The sequence below is a fragment of the Zootoca vivipara genome, chromosome 8 (genome assembly GCF_965207765.1).
Source record: "Zootoca vivipara chromosome 8, rZooViv2.hap1.1, whole genome shotgun sequence".
In the NCBI taxonomy this organism is placed as follows: domain Eukaryota; kingdom Metazoa; phylum Chordata; class Lepidosauria; order Squamata; family Lacertidae; genus Zootoca; species Zootoca vivipara.
In genome coordinates, this window is record NC_142591.1 from 78281257 (window position 1) to 78295812 (window position 14556).

General features: G+C 44.4%; 1 protein-coding gene across 7 annotated transcripts in view; it reads left to right on the plus strand.

The window, feature by feature from the left end:
• PHF20L1 (PHD finger protein 20 like 1) overlaps positions 1 to 12581 on the plus strand; it is a 55752-nt gene extending 43171 nt beyond the window's left edge. For all 7 annotated transcript variants that reach the window (XM_088675909.1, XM_088675911.1, XM_088675910.1 and 4 more), the window contains 7 exons: positions 1075 to 1239; positions 2600 to 2781; positions 3424 to 3523; positions 5016 to 5211; positions 5943 to 6312; positions 8793 to 8958; positions 9924 to 12581. In XM_088675909.1, the coding sequence (XP_088532035.1) occupies positions 1075 to 1239; positions 2600 to 2781; positions 3424 to 3523; positions 5016 to 5211; positions 5943 to 6312; positions 8793 to 8958; positions 9924 to 10066 (1322 nt within the window). In that variant the 3' untranslated portion in view covers positions 10067 to 12581. The remainder of the gene's footprint in view (positions 1 to 1074; positions 1240 to 2599; positions 2782 to 3423; positions 3524 to 5015; positions 5212 to 5942; positions 6313 to 8792; positions 8959 to 9923) is intronic.
• Positions 12582 to 14556: the final 1975 nt, after the last annotated feature.

A 14556-nucleotide genomic window follows, 5' to 3' on the forward strand; every position in this document is an offset into this window, starting at 1 on the left:
AGATACTGCCCGCTGACCAAATTGCTCTTTTGGCATCATGCCCAGTGTCCTCTTTCACCTATAACACTTAGCCAATCTATGGCCTAGCATGAAGGACAAGCAGGCTGGTGCCCATTTAGGTAATTGTAGCCATTTTGCTCCTCTGCCAGGTCCAGCTGCTTCTGTTTGTACCAGGATACTAGCCATGGTTTGGCTTAGTATTGCATGCAAGCTTGGGCTCATGCTTTGTTATTCTATAAACAAACCAGCAAATGGTAAGCCAATAACAAACCTTGGTTTTTGTTCATGGTTTGTTTGGAGCACGACAAACCAGGAGCCAAGGTTGTGATGTAACACTCAGAGTTTTCTAAATGTGCACCAGCATGTTTGCTCATTCATGCTAAGCCATACTTTGGCTTAGCGTTACATGCAAGAGTAACATGTTGCGTCCTCTGTATTTGACACATGAGATGTCGATCAAGTGCTTATTCTTGGGCATTTGCTCTTCGAATGTGCTGCTCATAAACATCTCTGTCAATCATCTTGGCATCTTGAGATTTGGTGACAAGGGACTGGAGTGGGGGCTTACTGAAAACCCTGCGACTGAGCTGTGTTGCACATTCACAGGAGTGAGAAGTTATTGCAGGAATCACTTGCGCATCTAGGTAACATGTGAAGGGAGCACTTCCACACCTGCCCTACGGCAAGGTGTATGAAATCCATACAAGAATTTGTACATCTTGTAATGTAAACATGCAAGTTTCGTTTTTGCGTGTTACAGCACAGGAAAGGGAAGAGCAAGTGACTCATGCTGCTGTAATTCATCACTTCTTTCCTGAATGTGCAAACATATCCAGAAAAGCCTGTCTGTTGGAGGCTAGCAGTGTTCTAAAACCATGTGAATCTGCTTAAGGTAGCTATTTCCTGTTTGTTAGTTTTAGAAGCTATGTGCATACAGTTCTAAAAGGAGTGACTTTTTAAGCAAGCGTGGTTTGGGTTTTTACCTTTTATATTTGGTGTGTGTGTTTTAGCAAAAACCATCTTGATGTAGGTAGACAGTGGTACCATGTGGTGTGTTTTGTGATTACTTTGCAGATTATTCGGATTTTGACGATAGTTCTCTCGAGTACTTGGACAGGTGCTCCTCTCCATTCACTAGGTCTTCTGGGAGCTCACTGACACTACGAAGCACAACCATGGAGAAGAACACATCCTATCAGTACCCAAGAGCTATTCTGTCTGTCGACCTTAGTGGTGAAAGTAGGTTTCCTGCCTTGTTTGTTGTTCTGCTCCTTAAATCTTAATTTCATTTTTCATCTAGAGAAATTGAGGAATTAACCAAATATGGGCTGATTTAGCTATCAATTCTTCTTTGTTTTTGCATTTCTAAGGAGTAATTTTCCTTTCTTTATATTCAGATGAGCCAAGTGCTTTGTGTAGATTTCCCCCCAAACCTAATTGTTGTTGTTTATGTCGTTTAGTCATGTCCGACTCTTTGTAACCCCATGGACCATAGCACCCCAGGCATTCCTGTCTTCCACTGCCTCCCGCAGTTTGGTCAGACTCATGTTCGTAGCTTCGAGAACACTGTCCAACCATCTTGTCCTCTGTCTTCCCCTTCTCCTTGTGCCCTCCATCTTTCCCAACATCAGGGTCTTTTCCAGGGAGTCTTCTCTTCACATGAGGTGGCCAAAGTATTGGAGCCTCAGCTTCACGATCTGTCCTTCCAGCGAGTACTCAGGGCTGATTTCCTTCAGAATCCATGAAGGAGCCTAAACCTAATAACAGCCCTCTAAAAGTAGGCTATCACCATTTGTTTTCCCAAGCCAGGCAGGTGCATCTGGAATCTTGCAAACGGGGCATGTTGCAGATTGTCGTCTCCTGTTGTTTCTGCTCCAGCATCTCATAATTTCAGAGATTCTGCCTCTGAACACAAAAGCTCAGCATAGCTAGCGTGCCCTTATATATTCTATAAACCCATATCATTGTTTTGCTTTGCTTATGTGGGGGGGACGGGGACACACAACCCTTATCTAGATGTCTTTGCCACATCTTTTGGTAGTAAGTAGCTTGCCTGAGCTTATCCAATGAACTCATCAGCAAAGTTAGCTCGTGCTTTTGGCTACTATTGTTAAAGAAATGCTTCCCAACAGCAATGCACATCCCTATTTTTCTTCTGTTGGTGCTCCCATCACACAGGTGGCAAACAGGGAGAAGGCTTTTTTCCCCAGGGAGGCTTACCCGGTGTTGAATATTACAGCTTCTGGTCACTGGGTAAAGACTTCATTAAAAAAATAAAATCCCAGTCCTTTCCGTTTTGATTGTACTACTGCTTGTGGGATACTTTATTGGTGTTTTACTGTGTAATGATGTTTTGCACTTCACTTCCTGTTTTATAGTAAACTGAGTTGGAAGATCTCTGAATGAAAGTGTGGGGGGTATTAAATCTTTTTAACCTGTAAAATAATAAGATTGATACTCTGTTTTTGAAGTTGGCGGTCATACCAATGTCCATCCAAAGAGGAAGTTTGAATGCCTGCTGTTCCAAATGCACACAATCTAATCCAATGCTACCCACTTGCCAAATTGTATTCTTTTCTGTAATGTTTTCAAATTTCAGACCTCTCTGATATGGAGTTTTTAGACGACTCTTCTACCGAGAGCTTGCTGCTGAGTGGCGATGAATACAATCAGGACTTTGATTCAACCAATTTCGAAGAATCTCAGGATGAGGAGGATACGCTCAATGAAATTGTCAGGTGTATCTGTGAAATGGATGAGGAAAATGGGTTCATGATTCAGGTGAGGAATCAGCTCGCAGGACAGTTTTCTGTGGAATTTTTTATCCAGTTATTCAGAACTTTTTTCCTTTGGGATATTATTTTTTTAAAAAACAAAAAACTTACAGAATGGTATGATTCAGGCTGGTTTGAATTAGCACTGTGCCTCCATTCAGTCTCTGTAGAGCTCCCCAGTGTGTGCCGGGGGGGGGGGGAGATAATACATATTTTAAATTCTTACAATGGCACAGTTAATACGTCAGAAACCATTTTAAGAGTTCTGTCTCTTGCAATTTATGGAGAATAGTTGGAGCTACCTTATACTGGAGTTGCTGTTGGGCCTTCTAACCCTTCTACTCTGACGGCCAACAGTTTTCCTGAGGTCCGAGCACGTTCTGAGAAATCAGATGTGGAATAAACATGAGCGAGAGATGGTCCTTGGTTCTCTTTATCGCTAACCGTTATTTGTTTCAGTATTTATAAGCCAGCTTTCTAGACAAGGCATCCAGAGCCTGGTGTCTCCTTAGATGCTTTGAACCAAAGCTTCCACCAGCCATGACTGCATGCTGTTTTTGTTGTTGTTTTAACCAAGCGAAGGTTGGAACTGAGTTTCCCTCTCACGTTATGATGCATTATTTCCTTTCTCTCTTAATCACCGCCACAGTGTGAAGAGTGCCTGTGTTGGCAGCACAGTGTGTGCATGGGATTGTTGGAAGACAGCATTCCGGAGCAATACATCTGCTATGTTTGCAGGGACCCACCTGGTAGGAGGAAATTTTCAAGCTAAGCCCCAGCGTTTCCAAGCTCACACAACCGCCACTGCTCCCAATTCCCACACACTTAAGGGTGTGCTTATATAGCCAGCGTTTGTGATGATATAGTCTAGGATCCGGCCTACGCAGTCAGCAGAATCACATGGTGCAGTTGCTGCTCAGACTTCAGGAGGCGTGCTACGTGCCCCACAAAAAAACTGTCTGGGGAAAGGCAGCACCTCAGGATGAAATGTTCTAGCTCAGTTCTCCAACATGCTAGTTTCCCATCTACAGAGATATGTTTCGGTTTGTTTTTTAAAGAGGAGATTTTTGTTGACAGTAAATTCAAGGAAGCGTGACACTTTCCACAGTTGTTTTCCTGGGTTTGTCTGCAGTTCTGTCGCCACTAACGTGTGGCCTTTCCTTGCCCTCCTGTCCCATCCTTGTGGAGGCCCAATGCTATATTCTGCCCTTATATGCATCTAAGGCAGGGCAGGGGTGGTGAGTTGGATCATATGGCTCCTGTCCAGGTTTGTTAATTGTCTTACTTTAAAAGCCGTGAAGATCCTATGCCCTTTTAAAATGTGGTTTTTGGGGAGTCGGGGGTTATAGGGTTGTTGTTTTTATTTTGATTGTGTATTTCGTGGTTTTCTATTTTGATTTTATTCTGGGAACTGCCCTGAGACCTTCGAGTATAGAGCGGTATTTAAATTCTAATAATAATAATAATAATAATAATAATAATAATAATAATAATGGCATCACGTGGCAGGTGGGTGTGGCTTGGCCAAATGGCCTGGTGGGCCAAGTGAACAGGTCTGACAGGCCAGATTTGGCCTTTGGGTCGGAGGCTCTCTACCCTTCCCCCAGGGCAATGCTTCCTCTCTCTTGCTCTGTTTAAGATTTATAATCCACTGTATGCCCAAAGGCTGCAGGCAGATTAATTTTTTTAAAAAGTGCACCCCAATGAAAGAGAATAAAACAGTTACGATTAAATAAAAAAATTCAATCTGTCTGCCATTTTAAGTTCTCCCCTGGGGTTCCAAATCCTGAAGATGCTGAGGATCCAAATTTAGCAAATCACCACACCTCAAAACAACCACAAATGGGGCTTTGCGGTGCAGACCCCAGGAGCACCCCAAAGTTGCAAAACCAGGTGACTGGCAGGCAGGCAAATCTCTTCTGTGATAGGAACCTACCAAGTTATATTAAAAGCCCATAAGCCTTCCCGGCACCAATGCTGACATGCATTTGAGGGCCCCTTCACACATTTCTTCTCCCATTTATGAGTTTTAAATATATATAGGCTTATGGATGTGTTCAGTTCGTCTGTTTATTAAAGGGAGGGCATGGTTTCTCAGTGCCTGTAACTGCAGCTGTGGTGGCACTTGTGCAAATGCACCCCTGTGCGCCCACCCTTTTGCATTATTCACCCTCCGATAGAAGACAAAAGTTTCCACAGTGATGGCGAGAGAGTAAGATCTGAATCCCTAATTGTCTCTAGGTCAGAGATGGAGTGCCAAATATCTCTACGATAAAGATTGGTTGAATAATGGCCACATGTGTGGTTTGTCGTTTTTAAAAGAGAACTATTCTCATTTGAATGCCAAAAAGATTGTGTCGACGCACCACCTCCTGGCTGATGTGTACGGTGTTACGGAAATACTGCACGGGCTGCAGCTGAAGATTGGGATACTAAAGTAAGCATGCGTTCTGGTGTTGCATATTGCTTTTAGGTATACTGTATTCTCTCCTCTTCACCTTGGTAGAACAATAAGACACTTAAGAATTGGGGTAGCTGCGTGGCAGGGATAGAATGGTTTCGGGGGAGCAGGGGCCAGTTTCGATGTGGAGGAGCTCAGCTCTCCTACCGTAGTTTTCCCTGATGGTTTTGACCAGCTGTTATCGCCATTAGATATTTGTTTAAGGAGAACAAAGTGCCAAGCTCTGCTCAACGCTCACAGGTGACATGGTCCTGCCACGAGGAATTACAATGTGTTTCAATTTCAGTGTCACATTGTGTCTCTGGGTGCTCAGGTGAGCATGCCTGGTCATTGCAGGACTTCGGTAATTTGTTTTGACAAGCCGCCCACATCAGATTGAGTTCCAGAAAGACAAAAGGCCCTGCTTTGCATTCAGACGTCGAACCAGACATTTTCTGGTTCACTGCCTCCATAAGTGGAGGCAGAAGTGTTTATGTAAGAGATTCGAGCCAATCCCCCCCCCTGCCCCCACATCAACTGACTTATGCGTATCAGGAGACAAACTTGGTTCCCCTTGATGCACTTGTGAATTCACATGTCGTGGAACTGCTCACCTGAATCTCTTTAGTAAAATTGTTAACACAGATCCCCTCTTCAGGCTGCTTAAATCGACTTCGTTTCTCTACCACTTTGACCCCTTTATCTTTCTTTCTTTCTTTCCCCCCCAGGAACAAGCATCACCCTGACCTTCATTTGTGGGCTTGCACAGGTGTGCGGAAGGATCCAGACCAAATAACTCATGGAGTGGAAAGAAGGGTATTGGCTGTGCCAGATACCATTAACCCCCCTGAAAGGACGTATCATGGTCAAAACCATAGAGAGCCCCCTAGTTTACCCCAGAAGATGGAGGAAACGTACATTACGAGTGAGCACAGTTACCAGAAACCCCAGAGTTACAGCCAGGACTGCAAAATGATGACCGATCCTATAAGCTCAGACGACGACGACACCAGCAGTTTTGAAGACGATCAGGAGCTTCCCTTAGAGGATAAAAACTGTTTACAATATTCATCTAAAGAAGATGGTTTCAGCCATCAGGTAAAACTACCCATTTGTTTGTGCAACCTTCCAAGAACTGTGGTGCAGTCTTAACCATGACTATTCAGAAGTAACTCAATGGGAATGGGGGCTTACTCCCCGGTAAGTGGGGTTAGAAGTGGGGTTAGAAGTGAAGGCAGAAGCAACAAAGAGTCCCATAGCACCTAAAGACTAAAAAAGTTATTGTTGCCTCTGATGGAAGTAGATCAGGCATAGGCAAACTCCAGCCCTCCAGATGTTTTGGGACTACAACTCCCATGATCCCTAGCTAACAGGACCAGTGGTCAGGGATGATGGGAATTGTAGCCCCAAAACATCTGGAGGGCTGGAGTTTGCCCATTCCTGAAGTAGACTCTGGTCCAGGTATCCAGGTTACATGAGTAGAATGTGTCCTTTTATTTAAAATGCACCTCTGGGTTATTTGTGGGGCCTGCCTAGTGTTTTTCCATGAGTAGAATGTGTCCTTTTATTTAAAATGCACCTCTGGGTTATTTGTGGGGCCTGCCTAGTGTTTTTCCATGAGTAGAATGTGTCCTTTTATTTAAAATGCATCTCTGGGTTATTTGTGGGGCATAGGAATTTGTTCATTTTTATTTTTATTTTCAAAATATAGTCCGGCCCCCCACAAGGTCTGAGGGGCAGTGGACTGGACCCATGTATCCACTCGAGTAAATCATTTCAAAATTTCTCTTCTGTTACTCGACAATTATATTTCCTGCTTGGCATTTTATGGACTCCTGCTCAATGTTTTTTCTGTTGTTGTTTGTTTGGAGGCAGCAGCAGTCATAATATCGTGATTTTCTCTTTTCCTAAAAGATGTAGTTTCCACTTCCTTTCCTGCATTTTGTTTCTCTTCCTGCTAAAACTTGCCTGGTTCACAGACAGTTCCACAGTTGCTCGGTCTTCTGTTTCAGCTTTTCTGCAGATCCATAGCTGTTTTTCAGCTGATGCTCTCCCCATAGCCCATGTGTGCAAGGACTGCCTCCCAGGCTCCAGTTTCCTGCCCGTCCGCCCAGTTGAAGGAGTACTAACGATGGTGTAATGTGTACTTAATCTGTAACGCACCCTTGGGGCTTAAAGTCCATGCCTTTACTAGTGACCTTTGCATCTGTGGCCATCTGCTATAGAGCCCTGTTCTGTGTGTGCTTGGTAGGTTGAGAGCGAACAACAGCTGAACCTTGACGTTCTAGAAACACTTAATTTTTGTTGTACTTCATCTGGCGCCTTGAATCAACAAAACCTGAAACTTGTTTATCTTTTTCTGTAACTGATCAACAGTGCATGGAGAGCTGTGTTGAGCGCAAAGATTTTTCTACACATATTACACTTATGTAGTACCAGATGCACATAACAGCACATGGACTGTACAGAAAATTATTACTATTATTATTATTATTATTATTATTATTATTATTATTAGTACCCCCACCCATCAGAATGGGTTGTCTTAGCCCTTCTGGGAAACTTCCAAGAGATACAAGAACAAAATAAAACATCAAGTATTGAAAACTTCCCTAAACGGGGCTGCCTTCAGATGTCTTCTAAAAGTTGTATAGCTATTCAACTCCTTGACATCTGACTGGAGGGCGTTCCACAGGGAGGGCGCCACTACCGAGAAGGCCCTCTGCCTGGTTTGCTGTAACCTCACTTCTCGCAGTGAGGGAACCTCCAGAAGGCCCTCGGAGCTGGACCTCAGTGTCCGGGCTGAACGATGGAGGTGGAGATGCTCCTTCAGATATCCTGGGCCAAGGCCGTTTAGGGCTTTAAAGGTCAGCACCAACATTTTGAATTTACCACACAAACTCCCTTTGAAATGTGCAAAACTTAATTGTTATTTGCTAGCCTCCTTCCCTTTCTTTCTTCTCTCACCAAAATATCAATCTCTGACAAACACTGGAAGTCTGTGCAGACTCCCCATTGCCTTGTGAAATTTTTATCATAGACAACTGGGCCATTCCTTACAAATATGAGGTCTAGAAGTATGCCTAATAATAATAATAATAATAATCAGCTAGCCAGAATTAACTCTTTAAGGTCCTGTTGATTTCACTGGGAAAATTCAAGCATGTGCTTAACTCACCAAAATTTTGAAATCAGAGATGCCCATAATCCATTTGCTGCATTGTGTCTTACATTTTTACTACCAGCATATTTTGCTGGAGAACTTCAGGTGCATATTAATGAGGATATGATTTGCAATGTGCAGTGCTCTGCTTTACAGCCATTATTATAAGTTGCATTAACCTATAGTAGTATAGTCCTCAGCAAATCACCTCCAATGCTCTCTCGTTGTGCTGTGTCTTTTAAGAGCAGCGGTTTTGTTTAATCTTACTCTTCAGCTACAGGGAAGCGGCTTCAATCCAGCTGTGTCTTTGGGCAAGGTATGTAGAGACAGCCTTAAATTGTGACTACGCATTTTGTTAATTCCACTCTTCTCTCTCTCCCCACCCCCCAATCTTTGTTTTGTGGATATCAAACAGAGGCATTTGGCTGAAGGGAACACTGTGTTTGTATTTAATGAAAAAAGAGGAGCCGAAGAACATGTGGACTCCCACCTTCAGTGGCAGCTAAACCTCCTCACCCACATAGAGAACGTACAGAACGAAGTTGCTAGCAGAATGGACCTTATCGAAAAGGAAGTGGATGGTAACTATCTTAAAGCAATAAGCACATATATTGAAATTTGGAACCAGTCCCATCCCCAAGGTTTCTGGAATGGTAATACGTTTAGAAACTGGTGCATAATGTACAATGCAAGGTGCACATTGCACAATCATCACTTTTTGAGCAAGTCTCAATAATAATAAAAATAAAATATTTATAGCCCTCCCATCTGATTGGGTTTCCCCAGCCACTCTGGGCAGCTCCCAACAGAGGAATAATAATAATAATAATAATAATAATAATAATAATAATAATAATAATAATAAAGCAACAAAACATTCAATATTAAAACCTTCCCTAAACAGGGCTGCCTTCGGATGTCTTCTAAAAGTCAGATAGTTGTTTATTTCCTTGACATATGACGGAAGGGCGTTCCACAGGGCGGGCGCCACTACCAAGAAGGCCTCTGCCCGGTTCCGTATTCCCTGTAGCTTCATGTCTCGCAGTGAGGGAACTGCCAGAAGGCCCTCGGAGCTGGACCTCAGTGTCCAGGCTGAACGATGGGGGAACAATGGGATGTATTCAGTTTGGCTGACAGCTCTAGGAATCATAGAATTGTAGAACTGTAGAGTTGGAAAGGACCCTGAGGATTATCTAGTCCAACCCCCTGCAATGCAGGAATATGCAGCTGTCCTTTACAGGGATTGAACCTGCAACCTTGGCATTATCAGCACTGCACTCTTGACCAACCAAGAATAGCTGAATGCCCTGTGTTTTTCCATTTGCAATCTATTCAGATTTAATGACAAAAGACAGTTAGTTGAAACCAGAAGTGGGTGCTTCCTGTCTCCCCACAGCTGTCCCAGAGCAGAAAAGGGATCAGGCTTATTCTCATAATGCTGAGAAACTTGGGGGCTCCCTGGTTTAGTGCGACTCCAGAACCAGGCCTAAATATTGCCGCATCTTGCTATTCCCTAACTGTGCCCGTCTCTCTTTTGTCTGTGCAGTTTTAGAAAGCTGGCTTGACTTCACCGGGGAATTGGAGCCACCGGACCCCCTTGCACGGCTTCCTCAGCTCAAGCGGCGGATCAAGCAGCTCATATCTGACATGGGGAAAGTCCAGCAAATAGCAACCTTTTGTTCTGTATGACAAAGCGAAAGCTTGAAGGAATACGCAGATAGGCTCTTAACAATGGATTTCATGCGCTTTGCGAGACCGACGAAGGGGTGATTACGAAAATAAAAAGACGCTTGAACACTATTCCTTTGTTCTGTGCTGGATGTCCCGTTATCCCGAAGGTCTTGAGAAAAGGGGAAAGAGGAGGAAAGCATCAAGGAAGGGGCACACCAATATGGCCTGCCAGGATGTTCCCGCACGCCATGTCGGGGAAATCTTCAAACTGGGGTTTCCTTACGGGGGGAGGGCGGGAATTAAGAAGCTTTGTTGGAGAAGGAATGAAAGCGCAATGTTTTCTTTCAGTGCGATAGCAGAGAAAGATTTACACCCACTGGTATCTTGAAGGATAGGTAAAATGGAGCCGATGTCTGTTTTTCCTGGTGCAACAGATATTACCCAGGAAAATGAAAAATACTAGCTTCCCTTTTTTTAAAAAGAAAAAAAGAGAGACTCTTTTCTGTGGTGGCCTCTTCACGAATATTATTTTTTAAAACAAAACCTTCCTTGCGGGGATCTTACGCTCCTTGTTAGAAACAGCTATGGGGAGGGTAAATGTCAGAAGTGCCAAATAACGTTTTCGAAAACCACTGAAACGGGAGGATGAGAGTCGTCTGCCGCGTGTTGCTCCCTCTTCCTTTTCCCCTGCTCCCCCTAGCAGAGTCCTCCATATAGCCAGCCAGCAAACCATCCAATATTGTACTTATATCATATTTGCGTTTAGCCACAACTTAACAGTATTCAGGGCTACAGTGCATTTTTTAAAGAACCTTTTTTCTCCTGGACGATTGGTTAGCATTAGCTCTCTGAAATACTGTTGCTCCTCAGCTGGATTGAGGAATGACCAGAACATTTGGAATGCCAGCGGATGGGCTGTGAAATCGGGCCATTTCCCGGGTTAACTGCTTTTAGATTTTGGGCAGCATCCGAGCAATGCGTCCTGCCAGTGCAAGAATTTCCATTTGTTGCAACAAGACTTGCACCCGTCTCCTTTCCCCTACCTTGCCCTCCCCTGCATCGCCCCCAAATCTGCTCTGAAGGGTTGGGAACCCCTAGAACAGAATTAGAGGGGTGTGGTGAAAGGGGGAGAGGTCTGCAGAAATCCCCATGCTGAAGGGACCATGACTTGGTGCTGTTTTTGCAGACAACCCTTGGGGGGGGGGAACAGCACAGAATGAAATTGCAACAACTGTGAAGGTGTCTCCTGATGGGATTCACTTGTGTTACATGCCAAGGATCTTGGAAGGGGTCAGCTTTCCCCCTGTTGCCATTTTTTTTCCAAATAAACCTTCCCCACGCTTATTTGTAACCCTGGAGCAGGGGTTGGCAACCTAAGGCCCGTGGGCCACAAGCGGCCCATGGGGGTCGTTTATCCGGCCCATGGACGCCCACTCGGGGAGCCCCCGCTCGGTCGGCTACCGTGCACCACACTAAACCAGTGCAGAGCAGAACGGGGAACACCTTCTGTGACGCTGGCCGGCTTCCCATTGGCTGCAGGAAGTTCCTGCAGCCAATGGGAAGCTGTGCATGCCTCCTCCATGCCGGAAGGAGTGCCGGAAATAGCGTTTGCACATGCGTGCGCATTCCAGCCCACCGCAGCGTCTACAGGACCATGAACCAGCCCAAGCCACAAAAACTTTGCCAATCCCTGCCCTGGAGTGACCTGCAGGATCACTCCCTATGAATCAAAATCTGAGTGTTGGTAGCTGCCCTTGTAGAGCGGATATGGCGAAAAACCCATTACTCGTACTGAGCGCCTCTAATGGAGAATAACTATTTGCTATCTGTCAGGGACGCTTAATTATGAGTTTGCAAAGCATTGTGAAACCAAAGTCAACCTAGTTGCTGTGCGGTTTTTGTTTTTATTGTTTCTGCACCAAGTCCAGAGCCTTCACTTCACTTCTGTTCATCTGCAATTTTGCTGCACCCACTGCTACAGTACACTTTTTATTATGTGTATATGTCTCTCTGTGTGTTGGTGTGATACACACATGCAGGCGCTCATATACATTATACAATCTAGAGACATATTTATATTGACAAGTCTAGTTTTGTTACAATAGACTAAGACCTTGGTGACAAAATATTTAAAATGTTGCCTTTTAACACGCAGTTTCTAAAAGAGAGAGAGAGAGAGAGATGAAGAAAATGAAAATAATGTATGTACAGGCTTTGAAATTTGTAAAAAGAAAAAAGAAAAAAAATGAAATGCAAAATTTTAAAATATTGACTGTTCAGAAGAGGTTATATAACTAACGGCAGCACGATACTTGAACTCTTTACACCTCCCTTGCAATTTCAGTGCTGGTGATATGTATAAAATCATACGAGAACTGTATGACAGGCCATAAACTTGAAGCTCCCCTGGGATAAGAGTACAAGCCACTGTACATTTTTTTAAAAAAAATGTATTTAAATTTGCAGATACACTGTTCTATATGTAAGGTACTGTATGTAAAGCTGTTTATTAAACTATTCTGCATACTCTGCATCCTTTCACTCTTCACGGCCTGCTTAACATTTTATTTTCAATTTACAGATCATCAGATTTGCCAAAGCCTTCCAGGAGGTTGAGAAGTGTGCAGTTCGTGTAACAATTGCAATTTGCAATATGGAATTGCCTTATGATGAGTCAGGCTGTTGCTCTGTCTAGCCCAGTCATTTGACCTGCTCGATGGCAGGTGGTGTAGTAGGCTGGCAGTACTCAGCTGACCATGAGCCATGATGCTGCTTACTAGGAAGGGGCGGGCCGAGGTCATCGTGGTGCAAACACGTCAGATTGGCTCCACCAGTGTACATCTCGGTTGCCTTGAAGCCATGGAGTGACCTCCTTGCTGAGGTTTACAGAAGTTCCTCCCTTGGATTTCCAGAGACCCTTTAAAATCCCTATACCAAGAGTCTTTTGGCCACCGAGTCTTGATGCTCACTCTTGCTTCTGCTACGTCTTAAGTGTATCTCACATTTTGGATAAGCTTTAAAATGTGTTCATGAAGCAGTGCTTAAAATGTTCTGCATGGCTTTTTAGGCTAGGGCCTTGTCAGAGTGGGAAGGTCTTAAAGCAGTGGTAGAGCAAATTGTTTGTTTGATTCATTCATTCATACCCCCACCCCCACCCCGGCCACTCTGGGCGGCTCCCAACAGAATATTAAAAACACAATAAATCAGGGGTGGCCAACTCTTAAGAGACTGCGATCTACTTCCAGAATTAAAAACTGGCAGTGGTCTACCTCCGCTTTTGGGGGTTCAGCTCTAAGTTGTTGAGCTTTTATGGGAAAGAAAGCCCCGTTTTTTTGGGGGGGTTCAAAGTTCTTGAGCTTTTTTTAGGGAGGAGAGAAGTTTCATTTTTGAGGGGGGTTAAAGGCAAGGGACGAAGGGGTAAAGTCTCTCACAAAAAGATTGCTATGGATCAAAACAGCACCACAGAAAAAGCTCCGTCTTCGCTTCCAGAGATCATAGAACAATGGAGGGCGGGTCGAGAGGGCGGGCCAGGAGTCAGTTTTAGCAACGCTAAGGAAAGGGAGCCAGGGTTCGACCGCGATCTACCAAAACCTCGTGGGGATCTACCAGTAGATTGTGATCAACCTGTTGAACATCCCTGCAATAAAACATCAAACCCTAAAAGCTTCCCTAAACAGGGCTGCCTTCAGATGTCTTCTAAAAATCAGGTAGTTGTTCATTACCGTGACATCTGATGGGAAGGCATTCCACGGGGCAGGCACCACTACCGAGAAGGCCCTATGCCTTGTTCTCTGTAACCTCACTTCTTGCAGTGAGGGAACCACCAGAAGACCCTCAGAGGATGACAGTGTCGGGGTGGGGTGGACATGCTCCTTCAGGTATACTGGGCTGAGACCGGTGTTCTATGGTCTCAGTGGCCACTCCTAGTTACCAGTCTAGCTGCCACATTCTGGATTTAAAAGGGTCCAGATGCAGTCATCAACATCTCCAGGTAGAGTTGGAGCAAGCTTCCTGTCTGAAACTAGAGAGCCACTACTAGCTTGCATTAAGTAACACTGAACTAGATGGACCAGTAGTCTGACTCAATATATAAAGCAGCTTCTTAAAGCAAGTGAAATGCATTATCTGTAGTTGCAGGAAAATACTAGGACAGTTTCCACCAGAACCATGTCATCGTTCTGAGTTTTCCTACAGCTGGGATCATGCCTGGTTTTCCCCTTGTTGTGTGAATATGAAACCTGATGTGTGTCTTGGTCTGGGAAATATTAAACCAGAGCTTTCCCAAGTGACACACTTTTTAGACGTGCATCATTTCGCGACACAGTAATTCAGTTTTACTAGCCCCCTTTCCAGCCCTGGGAGAAGTTTGGGCAACACACCTACACACTAGCGTGTCACAGCACACAGTTTGGAAAGCTCTGTGTTAAGCCAACAGTGGGAGCAGGATCGGTGCACATTCCACACACAAGCACCCATGGCCATCTTGCAAGGATTGCAAGTTCAATCTC